The sequence below is a fragment of the Pyricularia grisea genome (assembly GCF_004355905.1).
Source record: "Pyricularia grisea strain NI907 chromosome Unknown Pyricularia_grisea_NI907_Scaffold_2, whole genome shotgun sequence".
Lineage (NCBI taxonomy): Eukaryota > Fungi > Ascomycota > Sordariomycetes > Magnaporthales > Pyriculariaceae > Pyricularia > Pyricularia grisea.
This window is the reverse complement of record NW_022156717.1, coordinates 2,386,173-2,404,162: the sequence shown is the minus strand read 5'-3', so window position 1 is coordinate 2,404,162 and position 17,990 is coordinate 2,386,173. Positions and strand designations below refer to the sequence as shown.

Sequence of the window (17,990 nt, the reverse complement as noted above, 5' to 3'; positions counted from 1 at the left end):
GCCAACCTCCATACTTTTCCTTTTGCAACCGACCAATCGAGACTAAATTTAGGTTCAGCTCTTGATGAGCAGTCAATCATATGCTCATTAAATCCTCACATTCAAGGTAAGATTTCTCTCATTTCATCTTTGCTTCAATCGAAAATGCCTAAATGATTACACAAAAAGTTTAATAATCTGTCAATCCCCAGACACTTCGTGGATGCTGAAAACAAACTTCAAAGAGACTTATGACCTTGCCTATCTAAACACTCATTATTTGTACCACCTGAATAGACGAGATATATGTCTGGACTCATTTCACTAACGACTCAATCAGTTATTAAAATCACAGGCTGTATTGTTATCTAGGATGGCTTCACCTTCACCCTCATCAGCTCCGTCCAAAATCCGCATATCCAAGGTGGCTGGGCGGTACCTGCTCTTCGACCTTGGCGATGTGATGCGTCTACGAAGGACTCATAGCATGTGCTCTGTCCTCGTTGGAACCAATCCACAGGCTCCTAATCAGAACATGTTCACCGCCTTGCCCCTCGAACTTCTCGAGGAGGAAGCCCGCCTGCTTGTCGATCGTCAAGATGCGTATATTGTTGATGATGCACGTACCCATCTCGAATATCTGTCAGCTCTACCTGAACAGAAACGACGAGCCTATATTGAGGCCCACATGGCTCGTCTTGGCGAGGCACGCGGAAGCCTCGAAGTTGAGATGTCTGCCCGCGCCAAAGCTGTAAAAGAGGCGAGAGAATCTGGAGCCCTAGCCGGCAAGGGCAAAAAAGGGAAGCGACGCGCCGAGACCAAGGACAAGCAAGTCCCTGAAGACTCGACCTGTGCACCATCCCCAGTTCCATCTGTGGCCGATCAAGCTTCAGTTCCTACAGATTCTGTCCCGGAAGTCTCTCTGTTTGAAAGTCCCGTACCCGAAAAGCCATCGGTGTCTAAATCCATCAGTAGAGGAGCACCAGCCGGTGATGTCGTGTCAGTGGGTAAAATATATCTCACGCCGGGGACTAGCAAGGACCTCTTGCCAAGTGGCTACGTATCAACATCAGACAGCTCCAAGAGCTCTGATGACAAGAATGACGCGACACTCACCAACTCACCGCCAAGTGCCTGTCCTCTCTACAACTACTTGAACAGTCAGGGATACTTTATGACTCCTGGAATCCGCTTCGGTGGTCAGTACAGCGTGTATCCTGGCGATCCTTTCCGCTTCCATGCCCATTTCATCGCAAACAATTACAGATGGGACCAGGATATTGATATGCTGGAATTAGTCGGTGTCGGTCGTTTGGCCGGAGCCGTGAAAAAGGGTCTTTTGCTGGGGGGCGAGAAGCCTGGACAAGGAGCAGGCGAGCCGGACGGGAGGAACGTTCGCGCTTTTTGCGTAGAGTGGGCTGGAATGTGATCAAGCATACTTTGTTTTATATAGTTGAATGATACCCCATGAGTACGAAAATTAATCTTTCGTTGCAGATTTCCTTGATCCTCACCAGCTCATCAGGCAAAACAATGAAAGATACTGATGTACCATGCTCAAGATATTGCAATCATCAGGTTGATTAATATGTATCAACTGTCACGCGCCATAGTTCGGCCGCAGGTTGCACGTATTTACAGAAAAAAAAAAAGGGAAAAGAAAAGCCTTGAATAGAACCGATAGAGACAAGCCAAACGCCCCCCAAACTAATTTATTAGACATCCCAAATTATTACCCATCGAGACCAAGTCCACGACCTTCCGTCTCACTCAAGGCACGAAAATGCGACTAAAGCTAATGACCTCTCTGCGGCAGCAAACACACTTGTCAAAGTTGTTCATGGCAAGGGATACCCTGCAATCGTCACAGAGACTCAGGCATCGGCACGGCCATACGATGACCGTCCGAGATGCGCTATGGCATACTACACACTGCGGGCCGTCGGGTCCCAGCCCAGGCGCTCCCGTGGCCCAGGTAGATGCGCCACCTGGCTGCTGCTGTTGCTGGCTATTATTTCCCCTCCGAGAGATCAGAATCTGCTCCAGCAGTTGCGCTTCCTCGTCTGGTGTCATCTTCTGGGACAGACGATGTCGGTGAACGTCACGACCGCCGGGCATGAGAACCTGTGCTCGTTGCTGCGCCGAGAGTCTGGCGAAGCGGCTGCGGGTTACAATGCCGTCGGCTTCAAGGTGAGTGGCCAAGGCGCGTGCTTCGGCTGTTTCCTCGGGTGATCGTGGATTGAGTAGACGGGCAAGATCCGCGACTGCCATTGGGTTGTCTACCAGTGGTGTCGACTCACGCGTCGCCATATGTGATCGTTGAGTGGGAGTGCGTTGGCCATCATCCAAGTCATCCTCCCAGGGATCGTCATCTGAGTCCCAGCCAGCGTGACTTTGCACCTCGCTCATGCGGTCCGTATCAGTAGCCGACACGATACTTGTATTGTCAAAGTCAGGGTCATTGTGGTCCACGGGTGGTGTGTAGTCGCCGCTCTTATCAACTTCTCCCCACCAGCCTCCCTTCAGCCACCATCTGTACATTATACCCGATGTATCTTTCTCCTCGGGCATCTGACAGGTGACGATCTGCTCCAAGTCCACCGACTCTTTCCTTGGGATGTACGCAGTGCCAGTTTGGCCTCGGATCCATTCCCCTATAACTTGACCCTTGGAGTCACGGACGCCGTCAACGCCTCGTCCGTTGTCCGCGACGACACTCCGCCTTGCTTCGCTAGGGTTGGGAACGCTCGGAGGCTTGGCTTGTTGTGCTAGATAGCGCAGGAAGGAGGGTGGGTTGTTGATGCCGATCCGGCTGAGGAGTTTGCAGAAAACCAAGGCACTATACGTGACTACCAGGCGACTGATGCGTGCAAGGAACTCAACAGCCAACAACCATCTCCCACTGCGCTCAGCGGCACCTACGCCATCTCTCATAGGACGGACACGTTCACCAGTTTTGGTTTTAGCAACCTGCTGAGCCGCACGTTCTCTTGCATAGCCAGAGCCGCCCCACTGAGGCACCAGTTCACCTCCGTTCTGTGACTGCTCTATAGGGACGAGGCCAATGGCGCCATTAAAGTCGTACCTCGATCCCGGCAGCCACTGCATCCGTAGCTGCTCCATCTCGCGAAGCCTCTCATCCTCGAGCCAGGTGCGCCGGGCGAGGTTGACACGCCGATCCTCATTTAGGTAAACTGCTTCACTTGCCATAGATATTGCTGCGAACCCTGCCCTAAGTAGCGCCGTATAGAAATCCATTTCCATGGTCAGTCGGATATCTGATAGAGAAATATTGGCCTGCATGTTATCATGGGCCCGTCGAAGACGACCCATTAGTGATCGTGGCCAGCCATCGTCCGCATCAACCGCATCGTCGGCCGTAGTGCTGACCTCCGGAGGGGACAGGGCTGTTAGGAAAAGAGCAACCACGTAAATCGAGAAACATATCCAGATGCCAGCAAGCACAAGAACGTGAGGTATGTAGCCTATTATGCAAACAGTTGGAAACCTGAGGAGGCTCTGGCCTGCGGGGTCATCAAGTGAGAAAGTCAGTGCGCTCCAAATGATCGACCCCATGAAGCATGCAGCAAAAAATCCGGTACTGAGGAGGCGGGCCTTGTGCTGAAGGTTAAATATGCCCAGGATGTGGCTGGTGACATGGCTCATAGCTGATAAAAACGCAACCAGTAAGACTTCAGGGGGTGTATTTGCCCGCCGGAGGAGCATAGATCTGGTGATGGCGACATCAGCATTAATGTTACCAGACGAGGCTGCTGCGGCTGCTGCAGTGTTGGTAAACATTCCCCAACCCAGCTGATTGCTAATGGCAGCGTCAGCCTCGGCAAAAGCGAGCGAGTGCTCGAATAAAGTCATGCCCGTCTCTGCCGCGAGATGGCGCCCCTGAACGGCACATGATATGGTTTCGAGAAAGTGACTGAGGCAGAAGCTACCAAAAAGGGGCCACAAAAGGGACAGGGAGCCCCGCAGCTGTGAAGATGCTCTGCCTTCCGGGTCCGGTGATGGAATCATATGAACGGCTAAGCAGGATTCCTGGTCGGATGGTCCAAGGAGTAAAGCCGTACTCAGTCCATGCAGGAAGGGGCTAGGTTGTGAAAACATCATTTCTGAGCTCTTAGTAGCGTCACCCCATCGCAACTCTGCAAACTCGGGTGACGTTTGGCACTGAATAGACTGCAGGAGACGCTTTGCCTGGAAAAGAAAGAGAATTACAGGTACGATGCGTAGGGCAAAGCGAACAGGCCAACGCAGTCGTAGACGTCTGCGCGTGGCAGCAAAGATATGGGTGCGGTTGAGGACCACGGCCATGGCAATGCAACACAATGCCCACTTGCTGGTAGCATAGCTGAAGACAGACCCCAGGCCTCTGGCACCCTCAAGGGAGAACCGTGACGAGGCCGCAGGCACGGCTGTTGTTTCCTGCCCGGCAAGGACGGATTCGGCGGCAGCGGCCACAGCGGCCGACATAGTTGCTGTGTTGGCCACGTAGGCTCCAGCACGCGGAGTGGTCGTTGTGGAAAAGATAATACTCGACTCGGTAGTTGTATCGGCAATCACTTGCTGTCCAAAGCCGTCGACAGCATCCGTAGCTGAGAAGACGGATCCGAAACGACCCAACTTCATGACCATTCTAGGCCCAGCCAGAACAATATCCTCAATCGACGGTGCAATTTTGGTCATGTTGAGATAGGGTATATTCTGCGCCGTCCATATAGTGAAATTGAACCAGCCACTGGTATTATCGAAAGATGCCGAAGGTGCCGGAGATGGCACGGCTGTGTCAGCCATCTCGGGACTTTTGGTAAAACGTCAAGGTATAGAACACGACAGGGCGACAAGACGAAGTATTGACTGGTATTTGTCGAGGTTTCGGTCGGTTTCAATTGGGACAAAAACCCTGGGTGGATATCGTGATCGTTGGGATACGGGAAGGGAAGCGGTCCCTCAAACCGACTATTGCATCTTCACTCGCGTGCAAGGAACTCGGCGAATCCGCCGGGCCCGGGAGCGTGACAACGATGCGGATGGTGGAAAAAAAGGTTCTTGTGGTGACTAGAATCAACGCAATATGGTGAGATATGCAAGGAGTTCCGCCGGCGAATGGCAGTTCAAATAGCAAAAGAAAAAAAAATAATAGAAATGGTCAGCAGCAACAGTCAACAAATATCAAACCAACAGACGGAGGCTTGGGGCACATGCAGGCATTCGGGTGACGTCTGATTCGGTTCTAGCTCAAACTGGAACCATAACGCACAAGAGTGGAATGGAAGAGTTGTTGCTGTACCAATCGGCTGGGGAAGTGGGGGTGACGACCAAGGTGCCACTAAAATAGGACAAGGTACAAATTTACACTACTTACTGTACGTACATACGCGAAGCTGCTCAACGAGGCGTGGTTTCGGCAAGCACGGTAGTAGGTAGGTAGGTAGATACCTAAGGTATGTACTAACTTTCCGACTCCGCCCGCCTGTCCGTCCGTTAAGCAACTTATCCAAGCCATCTAGAAATAGAAATACGGAGTAAATTCCGTCTAGGTCTATTGTAGCATTCAAGATAGTGGTTATAAGCCGACCGTCATATTTTTAAATACAGAGGAAATCACTCTTTAGATGATAAAACCCCTGGGCTAGTACCTGGTTGCAACCTTTGGACAGGCAGCATGTCGAAAAGTGAACAAAAAACACATAGGCTTTTTTTTTTGTTATCCTCTTTCCGTACTTTACTTTAAATATATACCCTGCCTTACAGTACCTTACTAGCTGGAAACAACACGACATAGTAGATGCTGACGCACGTCACACCGCAATCGTTTGGTAATACCAGATGAGGTTTTGTGATGAGTCGATTTACTTTCTGGCCGTCTGATCGGCAGACCAACGTTGGACAAACACTCAACATCTGGCTCAGATGTCAAAACAGAATACCGATCAATTAATTTTGCTGTTGTAATGTCTCCTTCAGACTGTCCACCAGGACTCGGTTGGCAATTTTGGATGCCCTGACACTGTTGTTAACTATATTCAAATACAGCGCCGAATCCGAGGCTGCTGCATCCCCCTTGAACCACAAGTTCGTAACCTCATCTCTGTTGGGTAGATATGCAACGCAGCAGGCGGCAACTATCTTGTCATGCTCTGCTGGAACCGGATCGACCACTATTGAGCCACCGTCGACAGACTTGGACCCGTCGCTGTCATTGCATACAAGTGCGGCAACGCCACCGGCAACCATGTCAACACAGTCGATGCCGGCATCGGCAAGCGCGGCAGAGGCCACTGTAATGCAGCCGCTCAAGACGCTCATGGTACTCCAGGCTTCCTCACCGCTGCCACCATCATGGACAGGCTGCCGGCGGTCTTGATCTCCCTCAATGACAGAGACAATCACATCGACACCGCTCTTGGGCCACCGGTCGGCAATTATGACTCCGCGCAGTGCAGTCTCCAGGTGCACAGATAGATCCCGCTCTGTCGAGTCGCGGATGTAGCCACGCCGTTGTTTGGTCGCAAACGGTGCGTACTTGACGTGAGTAGAAAGTATGATGTGCGGCGAGAAGGGTGTTGATCTAGGCAACGCCCTGGGTCCGTGGACTGTGCAAGAGAGCTTTAGACCTGATGTTGATGTCTCCCCTTCCTTCCCAGGCACCACCGGGTTCTCAATCTCCAGATAAGCAGAGCCGCTAGCAGAAGGTGTTATGCCAGTTTTGAGAACTAATATATGATCAGTCAAAAGGGTTGCCAGCTGTATCCAAGATTTACTTACATATTTTCCGAATGGTGTTTGGTGGCCTTGACCTCGTCCCTGAGCCTTGCATGTCTGGTGTAGGTTCATCAAAAAATACCGGAGGAAGCGTCGTTCCCACGGGACCGTTGATACGCCTGCGATCAGCCATTTTGAGAAGCCTGGCCTCAAGATGGATGAGTGTAACGCAGATGGCGAAAGGAGTAGATAGCTGCAACGAACAGACCTTAGTCTCCTTGACCAAGACTAAAGAACCTTGAACAACGGAACCAACAAGAGCTATACTGAGTGCTCCCAAGTTCCCGGGGTCTAGAGCTACAAGAAGTACGAGGTCACTGAAGCAATCGCTGTGTAACGTCCCATGGGCCAGCGCGTACAAAAAGATACCGAAAATTACTGCATGGAGTTTGAGCCAACCTACGTGATGGTGGGGGCATTTGAGAATTTGGAGCATCTGCCCCACTAATGCACTGCGGTCCCACAGGAGGTCGCGTCTTGAAAAAGATTTCTCACACCGCGAAAAATTTCCTCACATTTTCTTCCTCTACCATCTCCCAGAATTCTTCAACCCAATACATCCGATCCATCAGTTCACCGATCATGGCCAGCGGCTTCTTATGGATAGAGCCCAGAGGGCCCTGAGATTGAAGGGGTAAGTCAACAGTCAGCTTGCATACAAGCGCCGTCGACTAGCAATCAAAGCTGTTGATGAGAAAATTTCCAACACTTTTCGCGAACACCTGAGCGAACAGGAAAAAAACATGCACTACCATCTGAAGCACACTTTTCAAGCTTTTGTTATTTGGAACTCGGACAAGCAAGACAATTAAGACTAATTCCAGACGCAGTGTACTCTATGCCTGGAATAACCCTATCTCGTGTTGAAGATTCATCTACTACGTAGATCAACAGGTTGGTGCACCAAATTCACTTTTCTCCATTCAGCCTCCAGTTTCATGATGACAACACTTTTTTTCAGTTCTGCTACTGAAATCAATTGATGACAAACCTTATACCAAAAATAACCTCTGAATGAACTGTCAAAAACACATCAATTTCCCATCTGCCCAGTTGTTTGTTGCGATGTACTAATTTGCATCGGTCATACAGGTCCAACCACGCTTCACGCTCAACAACTGTCTCGGTACTCTCTTTTATGAAACCAGTAGGGTAAGCTACCCCCGCATAAATTTCATGCACCACCCACGTTTCCTGCCCACTATGATGATAATAGCTTATCCATTCAATGACATGACGCTCCGAGCCATCCTCTCGCACTTGAGCAGCTTTTGCTGTGAGGACAAGTTGTGGAGTCTGAACCTCTGGTTCTGTCATTTGGCTCCAGTTGTTCTGGGTCACCACACGTCGTCTTGGTGTGTGGTAGATCTGGGGCCGGAGTGTCCGGATGAATTAAACGGCTTTCTGAGCATCCGAGAACCATATCATAATCACAGCCACATACGCTCCGTTAAGGGACCTTGCTAACTGGTCGCTGCCTTAGTCCAAACTTTCGGGGTAGTATCCGACATCTCTAGGTGGCTGGTTGGCTACCAGAGCATACTAGACCGGCACCTCCGGTCTAGCTTGCCGTGTATTTGTGGCCTTTGAGCTTGCACAGGTAGGTCGGCAACATCACACCATATCGTCTCTTGGCATGTTGGTCTGCAGAATCAACGCTATATTTGACGTGGTATTCTGTGGTGATATTCAATGCTACGGAGCCATTTTTTGCCGTAGATGCATGGTAGATATTCGCCGATGGCGGGATGTTGTAGATCATCCATCATAGTAATGTGGACAGCATACCGAATGAAGCTTTCTTGGCACGTCCTGGACAATGCACTGCAGACCTTGATTGCAAATATGTACTCGACAGAGCATCACAACAACGAGAAAGTTAACCAAAATTAAATTGGAGTTCTGAAAAGTAAAAATGGTGTCCTGAACACAAGTGCCAGTTGGACAAGACTTGAAACTTAACTGCAATCAATGACCAATTAAAGCCAGCTGTCATTAACAGTCAGGTAAATCCCAATTTTGTCCTGTGAAAACAAAGCAAGAAGCGACAGAGAAATATTTGGTCCGTGGTACTTGGCCAGTGGGGCGAACGGTATCGAAGCAGCCTCGTGCTTTGACGAAACACATTAATCCTAGCGGTAGAGCGGTAGTGGGGCGGCGCATGTCTCCCTTTCCTGTCAATCTACCCTGACCCCTGCCAATCTGGCGCGGGCCAAAAAAGGAGACGCCAAAGTTGCTGCATCCAACTAAATCCATTGGAAGCTTCGTGTCGACATTGAAAACCACACATCCAAATGCTCGGATTGAGGCACATCACGAACGACAAAGCCCACGCCCACGCCCTGCCTCAATACGTATAACCTATAGTCTCGAAGATAATCCGGCACATGTATATTCTCGACCAACTACGGTTCCCTGGTGCATAGAGGTGGTTATCCTGCGAATCTACGAAGCAGTATACGACGCCGTCCCAGTCCGGCCCTAGACTCGTGGACTCCCCAGGGCCTCCTCACAGAAACTCGGCCCGCGCAACCAGTTCGATCCAATGCTGCCATCATATGCATCTGGAAAGTCGAAGGTGACGCCGAGACACCATGCTACTGGCTATTCCAATGGTTATCCACCTTCAAACAGGTTGGAGTTCTCGCCACACAGGTGAGCGCCTCTCCTCTTGTCGTCTTTGCCCGAAAACGCCGGTTTTATCCAACAATAAAAACTCCCCTACTTATTGTGATATGAACTGGTGGATTTTTCGATGCTAACTAGTACCTTTCCGGACCTTTAGATACCAACCTCGAACTGCAACGCCCTCATTAAGACGCCGACGACAGTTTATATTTCGCCTAGGTGTAATTCTTGCCCTTGGCACTTTCGCGTGCTTTGTGTGGCCAGGCTTTGCAACCGTGGCGACCCTGTTCCCATTGAGCCTTCTTGGAAACACCGAGCTATCCCAGATCGAAACCGTTCGGTATTATGACCTGTCTAATGTCCAGGGCACCGCACGGGGATGGGAACGAGAGGAGCGCATTCTTATGTGCATCCCTCTGCGCGATGCGGAGGCACATCTGAGCATGTTCTTCTCTCATCTGCGCAACTTTACTTACCCTCACCATCTGATCGATCTTGCCTTCCTTGTCTCGGACTCCAAGGATAGGACGTTGGAAGTGCTTGTTGAGAACTTGGAGAAGATCCAGGCGGATGAGGACGAAAACCAGTGGTACGGCGAGATCTCTATCATCGAGAAGGACTTTGGCCAAAAGGTCAACCAGGATGTGGAGAGTCGCCACGGATTTGCAGCCCAGGCAAGCAGACGAAAGTTGATGGCGCAGGCTCGCAACTGGCTTCTAAGTGCCGCCCTGCGCCCCTATCATTCGTGGGTCTACTGGAGAGATGTAGATGTGGAGACTGCTCCGTTCACAATTCTGGAGGACCTGATGCGTCACAACAAGGATGTCATCGTTCCAAGTGAGTAGAGGCCCCTCGGCCATGGCCAATTCTATCATGACTCCAAATTTGCTGACGTTTCCTGTTGCTTTGCAGATGTGTGGCGCCCACTTCCCGACTGGCTCGGTGGAGAGCAGCCATACGACTTGAACTCATGGCAGGAGTCCGAGACTGCTCTAGCTTTGGCGGACACCTTGGACGAGGACGCCGTCATCGTAGAGGGCTACGCCGAGTACGCCACTTGGCGGCCTCATCTGGCCTATCTTCGCGACCCCTATGGCGATCCCGACATGGAGATGGAGATTGATGGTGTCGGCGGCGTCAGTATCCTTGCCAAGGCCAAGGTGTTCCGCTCCGGTTGCCATTTCCCGGCCTTCAGTTTCGAGAAGCATGCTGAGACTGAAGGGTTTGGCAAGGTAAGACTTTTTGAGGACTCCTACGAACAAGCTTCACTTCAAAGCACATAGCTGACTACTTGGGTGCTACAGATGGCCAAGAAGATGGACTACTCGGTTGTTGGGCTGCCGCACTACACTATTTGGCATTTGTATGAGCCCAGTGTTGATGACATCAAGCACATGGAGGTGAGACCGACCCCCCTACTAAGTTTATCTGAAGGTGAAAGCCGCGTTATGTATGTACATTTTTTTGCTAACTGTCACGTCATACAGGAAATGGAACGGGACAGGCTTGCACGTGAGGCCGAAGAAAAGCAAAAGGCCGACAAAGAGCAAAAACTTAAGGATACTTTCGCCGACCCCAATACCCAGTGGGCGAAGGATAAGGCTGCCATCCAGGACATCGCTAAGAGCGAAAAGGATAAAGGCGCAAACGCAGCGGACTCGGAAAAGAGCAAGGCTGCCAAGAAGGACGATGACACCAAAGACACCTCAGTCAACGCAAAGAAAGCCAACAAGAAGGATGACGATGCCGACAAGCCAGCAAAGGCTAAGAAAGAAAGCGAGGCGGGCAAAGACGCCAATGCGGCTAAGAAGCAGCAATAGGTGCGCACTTCTGCCGATTCCCTCGAGTAGACGAGCGGCCATTCTGGCAGTAACAATTTTTCTTGCTTTTAAATTTTGCCCATGTTGCTGGATATCTTGGTGTCGTCCCTAGTGGTTTCCTTTTGATCTCCTTCGAAACAAGTCGTTCCGTGGATATGCAGCATTAGACCGTGCGTGAGAAGACAGCGTTGTTGCAACTATTTGAGTACTAACATTTATGATATCCAAGGCAATCTGGGACCATGGTGGAAGGGATAGAGCACGATTGGAGTGGACGCGGTTCTGTACAATATAGAGGCTCGCCTCATGGGGCCGCTGGCTTTAGGCGTTGTCGGGGCGTTTCGTCTGTAATTATTTTCTTAGGTTCAGCGAATCTCAAGATGTCATCTCTTGACTGATCTTCGGACACGCATGTTACATATATGCATGGTACCTGCATTCTCTTTCCTCTGCATTTTCCATTAATTGTCGGTGCGTCAATCCTTTTTGCAATGTGAGTTATGTAGGTAGGTACTAAGGGTATATACTCACTCGACACCTCAGAATAGGCACGCCTCTACCCCAAGGGTCTTTTGGTTGCATGAGATCCACTTCTGTCAGGCGATAACGAATTTAGAAACATGTGGACCCCACACTCAGTCAGTAAGTGAACGTCACTTCTTCGCTTGCCTTTATCGATTGGCGTGCTTAGCGGTCCAAAGCTCCAAGTGTTCAGAAAGTTCCGTCCAGCTTAGGCAATAAGCAACATGTTCGTGTGTGTTGTCACGAGCGCATAAAGACTACGCTGTTGATTCATCCTTTGGCATTTTTGTTTGTCTTTTTCTTCTTCTTCTTCTTGTACTGTGCATATAGAAGCACAGGTGGCTTTGACTTTTATTGCATTGTACCTTGGTCGTCTTTCTGCAGCACAACAGATTTCGACACGGGATTAGCGCCAATTATTCATCGCGCGCCTACACAGACCATATACATCACCCGTAGTGTCTGTGTGAACAAGACATATTCGGTCCCGAAGTCAAGAGATTTTGAGTATAGCCTGACCGTCCGTCAACGTCTCTCTTTTTCTTACAACCTCGGATTCGGAAAGGAAACAGGGTGCAAAGAGGAAGACTATCCTCATCGGCCGCTAGCAAACACACCCGGCATTACTCCCGAATAACCTGCGACGCGCAGGATGAGCCGCGATGCGACTGTACCGAGAATCATGGAGCCGGATACTATAGACGCCCTGTCGTCCCGCCGGCTAGCTGCACAGGCGGCGCGGATGCAGTACCGTAATCGCCCCGTCTCGGTTGCAGTCCATCCGGTTTCGCTGGTCATATCCGAGTGCATCTCGATCACCTCGGCCATTCAGAAATATGCGCGGTCCCAACACTCGTCCGTCTCGGCCATCCTGGGCGGTACGCCCAACCCCGTACAGCTTCCCCCGCCTTCACCGGGGCTGCGGACGAGCCGAGGGGGTAAGGACGCGGCGGCTAAGGGCGCTGGAGGCAAGGGAATTCTAGGCGATGCTACCGAGTTCGGGCCGGCCAACCGATGGGGCCTGAGGGGCAAGAAGGGCAAAAGCATGGCTGATAACCCCCTGATATCCGGATTTGCAAGACTACGCAATGAGCTTGCTGGCGTCAAAGGTAAAGAGTTGCATTGATGCGAGGAAAGGAAAGACCCGGCGAGACAAGACGACTGACAAAATGCTATCCAGACATCCACGAGTTCGACTCCCTAACTCTTCTCTACCCGTTCCTCCAAATCATCCAGACCAAGGGAACAGCTGCCCCGATTACGATTCTGGCATTGCGAGCAATCAGAAAGTTCCTTGCCTACGGCTTCATATCCCCTGAGTCGCCGCGCTTTGCCTTGGCCATGCAGTCCCTCTCGGCTGCCATCACTCACTGTCAGTTCGATATCAGCGACTCGGCCCAAGAGGAGGTGGTTCTCCTGATGATATTGCACCTCATGGAAGATATGCTCTCGGGCCCTGGAGGAGACATACTGAGCGACGAGAGCGTGTGCGATATGATGGGTCGGGGTTTGACCATTTGCTCCCGCGCAAGGTTCTCTGAAGTCCTCAGACGCACTGCTGAAGACACCATGATCCGCATGTGCCAAATCATCTTTGAAGATTTGAAGCATCTGGAGGAAGAAGCCGGGGAAGAGAGTGACGCTCTTGACAAAAAGACCAATGGCGACATGGACAACGTCAAGATGGACCCTGCAGCTGACGGTACGGCTGTCCCCAAGATTGCCCAGTCAGTCCTTTCTGCAGATCCGCGACCTTCGGATAGTTTTGAGAAATCCAGAGTTGATGGCGAATCCGTCCCAGCTGCCGTTGCAGACGGTGCTACCGTGGAGACGACCCCACTTCTCGATACGGCTGCCGAGAATGAGGGAGCTGCTGAGACGACGAATTCAGCATCAGAAACCACTAGGAATGCAGACCAAAGTGCGATGGAAGGACAGGCAGGGGAGACCACTGCTAGTCGTCCGAGCACAAGCACGACAGCCTCCGAACGCAGTCAGGAAACTGAATCTGTTGATCTGAGGCCCTACTCCTTACCATCTGTCAGAGAGCTGTTTCGGGTTCTCGTGAATTTCCTCGACCCGAACGACAGGAAGCAGCCAGACGCCATGAAAGTAATGGCTTTGCGCATCATCCACGTGGCACTGGAAGTAGCCGGTCCATCCATTGCTAGACATCCGGCGCTGGCGACCATCGCAGAGGATCGCCTCTGTTGTTTTCTCTTTCAACTTGTTCGATCAGACAACATGGTTATCCTACAAGAATCCTTGATTGTCGCAGGCACTTTGTTGTCCACCTGCCGCGGTGTTCTCAAGCTACAGCAGGAACTGTACCTCTCCTATCTTGTTGCTTGCCTTCATCCCGCGGTCGAAATCCCCAGGGAAGCAAACATCGATCCATCATTGTATGCTGGCATCCCACAGTCACCGAAGCTTGTCAAGCCAGCCCCCTCTCAACAGCCACCTAGCAGCGGTAGATCCACGCCTGTACCCATCAAGGACCGCCAAAAACTAGGGTTGGAAGGCGGTGCGCGGAAGCCAGATGCCAGGCAGGCCATGGTTGAGAACATTGGTGTCCTGGCTAGGGTACCGACATTCATGATTGAATTGTTTGTCAACTATGACTGTGATGAAAACCGCGCTGATCTGTGCGAGGATATGATCGGCTTGCTCTCGCGCAATGCACTTCCCGACTCTGCGACGTGGAGTACTACGAGTGTGCCTCCGCTCTGCCTGGATGCTCTCTTGCGGTTTATATCGTTCATCGCTGAGAGGTTAGACGAGCCTGCAGACTACGAAGGATTTCCTGATCCCGCAGCTCTCAGAGAACAAAGGAGGAAAAAGCGCATCATTATCCGTGGAACCGGCAAATTTAACGAGAGCCCTAAGGGAGGCTTGGCTTACTTGCAGGACAAGGGCATCATAAAGGATATCAAGGACAACAGAGAAGTCGCCCATTTCCTCAGAAGCACAACTAGGGTATCCAAGGCCGTCCTGGGAGAGTTTCTGTCCAAGAAGGGCAACGAGGGCCTCCTGAATGAGTTTCTTGATACCTTCGACTTTAGTGGCAAGCGAGTCGATGAGGCGTTGCGACAGATGCTAGAGACGTTCCGGTTGCCGGGTGAATCGGCTCTGATTGAGAGAATCGTCCAGATCTTTTGCAAGAAGTACTACAGCAGCACAAATGAGGATGTTGCGGATGAAGACTCCGTATATGTGCTCAGTTATGCAATCATTATGCTCAATACCGATCAGCACAATCCAAACTTGAAATCGGAGAAGCGAATGACTTGCGAGAACTTTGCGCGCAATCTCCGCGGCACAAACGGAGGCAAAGACTTTGCCCCTGAGTACTTGCAGGCCATTTTTGAGGCCATCAAGTTCAACGAGATCATTCTTCCCGAGGAGCATGACAATAAGCATGCTTTTGACTACGCCTGGAGAGAACTTCTCTCCAAGACCGAAGCGGCCGGCCCTCTCACCGAATGCAACACAAATATTTACGATGCCGATATGTTCGCAGCCACGTGGAAGCCGATAGTTGCTACCCTATCCTATGTTTTCATGTCCGCCACAGACGACACTGTTTTTGGTAGGGTTGTGGCTGGCTTTGATGAGTGTGCCCGTATTGCTTCGGCATACGGTATAACGGAGGCACATGATCAGATCATCTACTGCTTGAGTCATATGACGACTCTGGGCAACGAGACTCTGGCCAACACCAGTCTGAACACAGAGGTCCAGGTTTCTGGCAATAGTGTCATGGTCAGCGAACTGGCCGTCAAGCTGGGCCGCGATTTCCGGGCGCAGCTAGCCACTCTGGTTCTTTTCCGTGTGCTGCGCCAAAGTGAGCATGTGGTCAGGAAGAGCTGGAGGTATATCATTCGTATATGGCTGAACCTATTCGTCAACTCGCTTATCCCGCCCTTCTTCTCGAGCGATGCGGAGCGGTTGGCAGGCTTGCCACCAATCCCACTACAGAGCCCTTCCCAGGTCATCAACCGTGGCGCAAAGCAGAATGACGCAGGCTTCTTTTCCGCCTTTACTTCGTACATCTCTAGCTACGCTGCTGATGATCCTCCGGAGCCTTCAGACGAGGAGCTGGAGAGCACACTCTGCACTGTTGACTGTGTGAACTCATGCCACATGGGCGACGTATTTGCAAACGTCAAGTATGTACACTTTACTAGCCTTTTTGCCCTTGTCATTGTTTCTACGAATCAATCTTGCTAACGTAACAACAGCAACCTCTCGGGTGAGGCCTTAGAGACCTTGGTAGACTCTTTGATTGGCGAGATTCCCGAAGACAGCGGGATTGTGATCACAGTTAAGGCCGAGAACATTCCCCCGACATCGCCTGCCAATGGACCCAAGCCTCACGATGCACCAAAATACGATCCGGCCATGGTCTATATTATGGAATTCTGCACGGTGCTAGCGTTACGTGACGATGAATCCATGAAGCTCATCGGGAAGCGGGTTGTCGACGCACTCCAGGCCGTCCTCCGTGATGCGTCACGGTATAGCCCCGTGCTCGTGGGCAGAACATCATTCTACCTTTTCAAGCTACTCCATGCCAGCTATGTATGTCATATCCGCTCACCCTCCCAACTTTGGTATACCTTCTTTGACTTTTCAAAGGTCGCTGACAATCTTCGTTACAGGACTACGACTATGTTCGGCCACCAGTGCTTCTCCATGCCGTCTCAAGCTTTCCGAAAGATACACTCATCAAGTGCGCCCAGATCGTGCTACAAGGAATCAAGTTTTGCATAGAGAACCCTGGTCCGTTGAGGAACGAAGTCATGACGTCTCCGGACTTTTGGGCAATCATGGGCACTCTGGCTGGGAATGCAGAAGTTGCTCCGATCGTCTTTGAAATCTTGGAGAGTGGTGTCACCGGCTCGCCCCCAGCAATCATTGCAGACAACTACCGCCCTGCGATAGCGCTACTCAACCAGTTTGCAAATGCTGCCAATGCCGGCGTCATCGCTGAGCAGAGGACAGCAGACCGGAGGCAGCGTAAGCCGCGTCCCGCCAAGTCTGAGAAAGCAAGTGAGAATGCTGCTGTTCAACGTGGTATCAAAGCTGTCAACCTTATATATGGCATGACTTCTCGCATACCTCACCTTATGAAACAGTCGCACTTGGAGAAGAACGAAGGTTAGTACGGCTATCACACAAGTCTGATGGTGGATCTGAAGAGACTAACATTTTCATAGCATGGTCCGCCTACTGGTTGCCAATATTTGAGGCCCTGACGGCGCAGTGCACGAACCCCTGTCGAGAGGTCCGTCAGCTTGCCTTCTCCTCACTGCAAAGGTCGCTGCTTTCGCCAGACATCACGTCGAGTGACCACCACGAATGGACGTCGATCTTTGGGGAGGTGCTATTCCCTCTCATCCTACGACTTTTGAAGCCCGAGGTTTTTTCTACGGATCGTGACGGCATGAGTGAGACGAGAGTGCAGGCTGCCTCTTTACTCTGCAAGGTGTTTCTGCAGTACCTTGTTCAACTCTCCGAGTGGGACGGAATGCTTGATCTTTGGCTCAAGATCATCGACATTATGGATCGTTTGATGAATAGTGGTCAAGGAGACAGTTTGGTAAGCTCAAATCGAAAGCCCCCTGATGAAGCGTAGTTTGCGCCCGACTTACTAACATGTTGTCTTTACAACCATCAGGAGGAGGCAGTTCCGGAGAACCTCAAGAATGTGCTGCTCTTTATGTCCAGCAGCGGGATCCTCGTTCCTCCCAGTAGCGATTCGTCAAAGGAGAAGCTCTGGGTTGAAACCTGGAAGCGGATAGATCGCTTCCTGCCTGAATTGCGGAACGACCTTGCATTAGACCAGCCGAGCATTGGAGAGATCAATGAAACGGCACCACCTCCAGCCCCAGTGCCGGTGGAAAAGGAAGCAGGGAAGAAGGACTGAAGCCTGCTGAGAAAAGAGGATGCATAGAATCCGACGTAATGAAGGTGGCCATATAGAAAATATAACGTGTACATTTGCTGTAATAAATTGTCGAAGTTGAACTCAAATGTATGGCATCGCCTTCGATATTCAAAGTATTTAGGTACATTGGTTGGTGAGTTATAATCAACCAATGAGCTATCCACTTTTCTGTTGGGTTGGATTGGTCCATGTTTAGGCTGGTGGGGCATACATGATTGCTGAGTCGAGAAGACTCTTTCTCATCACATCAGTCAGTCTCCAACATCTCATCTCATTGCCCACTACGAATATTAGCATCCATCAAAGAACAAAGG

The 17,990-nt window shown here is 51.0% G+C and overlaps 7 protein-coding genes across 7 annotated transcripts; 3 read left to right on the top strand and 4 right to left on the bottom strand.

Moving 5' to 3' along the window:
* Positions 1-352: 352 nt before the first annotated feature.
* On the top strand, positions 353-1,408 carry PgNI_03272 (uncharacterized protein; the record flags this gene model as incomplete). Its single annotated transcript, XM_031123327.1, has 1 exon — positions 353-1,408. The coding sequence occupies one exon, from the start codon at positions 353-355 to the stop codon at positions 1,406-1,408; it is 1,056 nt and encodes a 351-aa protein (XP_030983499.1).
* PgNI_03273 (uncharacterized protein) lies at positions 449-1,225 on the bottom strand (the record flags this gene model as incomplete). Its single annotated transcript, XM_031123328.1, has 3 exons — positions 449-619; positions 668-728; positions 1,104-1,225. 3 exons carry the CDS (start codon positions 1,223-1,225, stop codon positions 449-451), a joined length of 354 nt encoding a protein of 117 aa, XP_030983498.1.
* A 341-nt stretch (positions 1,409-1,749) lies between the features above and the next one.
* PgNI_03271 (uncharacterized protein) lies at positions 1,750-4,785 on the bottom strand (the record flags this gene model as incomplete). The annotated part of the gene is made up of 1 exon (XM_031123326.1): positions 1,750-4,785. One exon carries the CDS (start codon positions 4,783-4,785, stop codon positions 1,750-1,752), a length of 3,036 nt encoding a protein of 1,011 aa, XP_030983496.1.
* Positions 4,786-5,920: 1,135 nt separating this feature from the next.
* On the bottom strand, positions 5,921-7,079 carry PgNI_03270 (uncharacterized protein). The gene is made up of 2 exons (XM_031123325.1): positions 6,760-7,079; positions 5,921-6,707 (listed from the first exon to the last, which is right to left on the bottom strand). Exons 1-2 carry the CDS (start codon positions 6,887-6,889, stop codon positions 5,929-5,931), a joined length of 909 nt encoding a protein of 302 aa, XP_030983497.1. The 5' UTR covers positions 6,890-7,079; the 3' UTR covers positions 5,921-5,928.
* A 1,835-nt stretch (positions 7,080-8,914) lies between these two features.
* On the top strand, positions 8,915-11,702 carry PgNI_03269 (uncharacterized protein). The gene is made up of 6 exons (XM_031123324.1): positions 8,915-9,411; positions 9,542-10,221; positions 10,297-10,616; positions 10,689-10,784; positions 10,872-11,326; positions 11,411-11,702. The coding sequence occupies exons 1-5, from the start codon at positions 9,302-9,304 to the stop codon at positions 11,202-11,204; spliced, it is 1,539 nt and encodes a 512-aa protein (XP_030984633.1). The 5' UTR covers positions 8,915-9,301; the 3' UTR covers positions 11,205-11,326; positions 11,411-11,702.
* Positions 10,842-11,702, bottom strand: PgNI_03268 (uncharacterized protein). Its single transcript, XM_031123323.1, has 2 exons — positions 11,420-11,702; positions 10,842-11,334 (listed from the first exon to the last, which is right to left on the bottom strand). The coding sequence occupies exon 2, from the start codon at positions 11,244-11,246 to the stop codon at positions 11,091-11,093; it is 156 nt and encodes a 51-aa protein (XP_030984632.1). The 5' UTR covers positions 11,247-11,334; positions 11,420-11,702; the 3' UTR covers positions 10,842-11,090.
* Positions 11,703-11,955: 253 nt separating this feature from the next.
* On the top strand, positions 11,956-17,798 carry PgNI_03267 (uncharacterized protein). The gene is made up of 6 exons (XM_031123322.1): positions 11,956-12,835; positions 12,907-15,895; positions 15,968-16,307; positions 16,388-16,886; positions 16,946-17,328; positions 17,407-17,798. Exons 1-6 carry the CDS (start codon positions 12,379-12,381, stop codon positions 17,653-17,655), a joined length of 4,917 nt encoding a protein of 1,638 aa, XP_030984623.1. The 5' UTR covers positions 11,956-12,378; the 3' UTR covers positions 17,656-17,798.
* The last annotated feature ends 192 nt before the right edge of the window (positions 17,799-17,990 follow it).

Bases quoted from the DNA above. Each gene is read 5' to 3' on its own strand.
- PgNI_03270 (XM_031123325.1), bottom strand. From the start codon at position 6,889: ATGGCTGATCGCAGGCGTATCAACGGTCCCGTGGGAACGACGCTTCCT. The intron at 6,708-6,759 runs GTAAGTAAATCT...ATCATATATTAG, and splicing joins AAACACCATTCGGAAAATAT to TTCTCAAAACTGGCATAACA.
- PgNI_03269 (XM_031123324.1), top strand. From the start codon at position 9,302: ATGCTGCCATCATATGCATCTGGAAAGTCGAAGGTGACGCCGAGACAC. The intron at 10,617-10,688 runs GTAAGACTTTTT...TGGGTGCTACAG, and splicing joins AGACTGAAGGGTTTGGCAAG to ATGGCCAAGAAGATGGACTA. The intron at 10,785-10,871 runs GTGAGACCGACC...CACGTCATACAG, and splicing joins ATGACATCAAGCACATGGAG to GAAATGGAACGGGACAGGCT.
- PgNI_03268 (XM_031123323.1), bottom strand. From the start codon at position 11,246: ATGGCCGCTCGTCTACTCGAGGGAATCGGCAGAAGTGCGCACCTATTG.
- PgNI_03267 (XM_031123322.1), top strand. From the start codon at position 12,379: ATGAGCCGCGATGCGACTGTACCGAGAATCATGGAGCCGGATACTATA. The intron at 16,308-16,387 runs GTATGTCATATC...TCTTCGTTACAG, and splicing joins AGCTACTCCATGCCAGCTAT to GACTACGACTATGTTCGGCC. The intron at 17,329-17,406 runs GTAAGCTCAAAT...TACAACCATCAG, and splicing joins GTGGTCAAGGAGACAGTTTG to GAGGAGGCAGTTCCGGAGAA.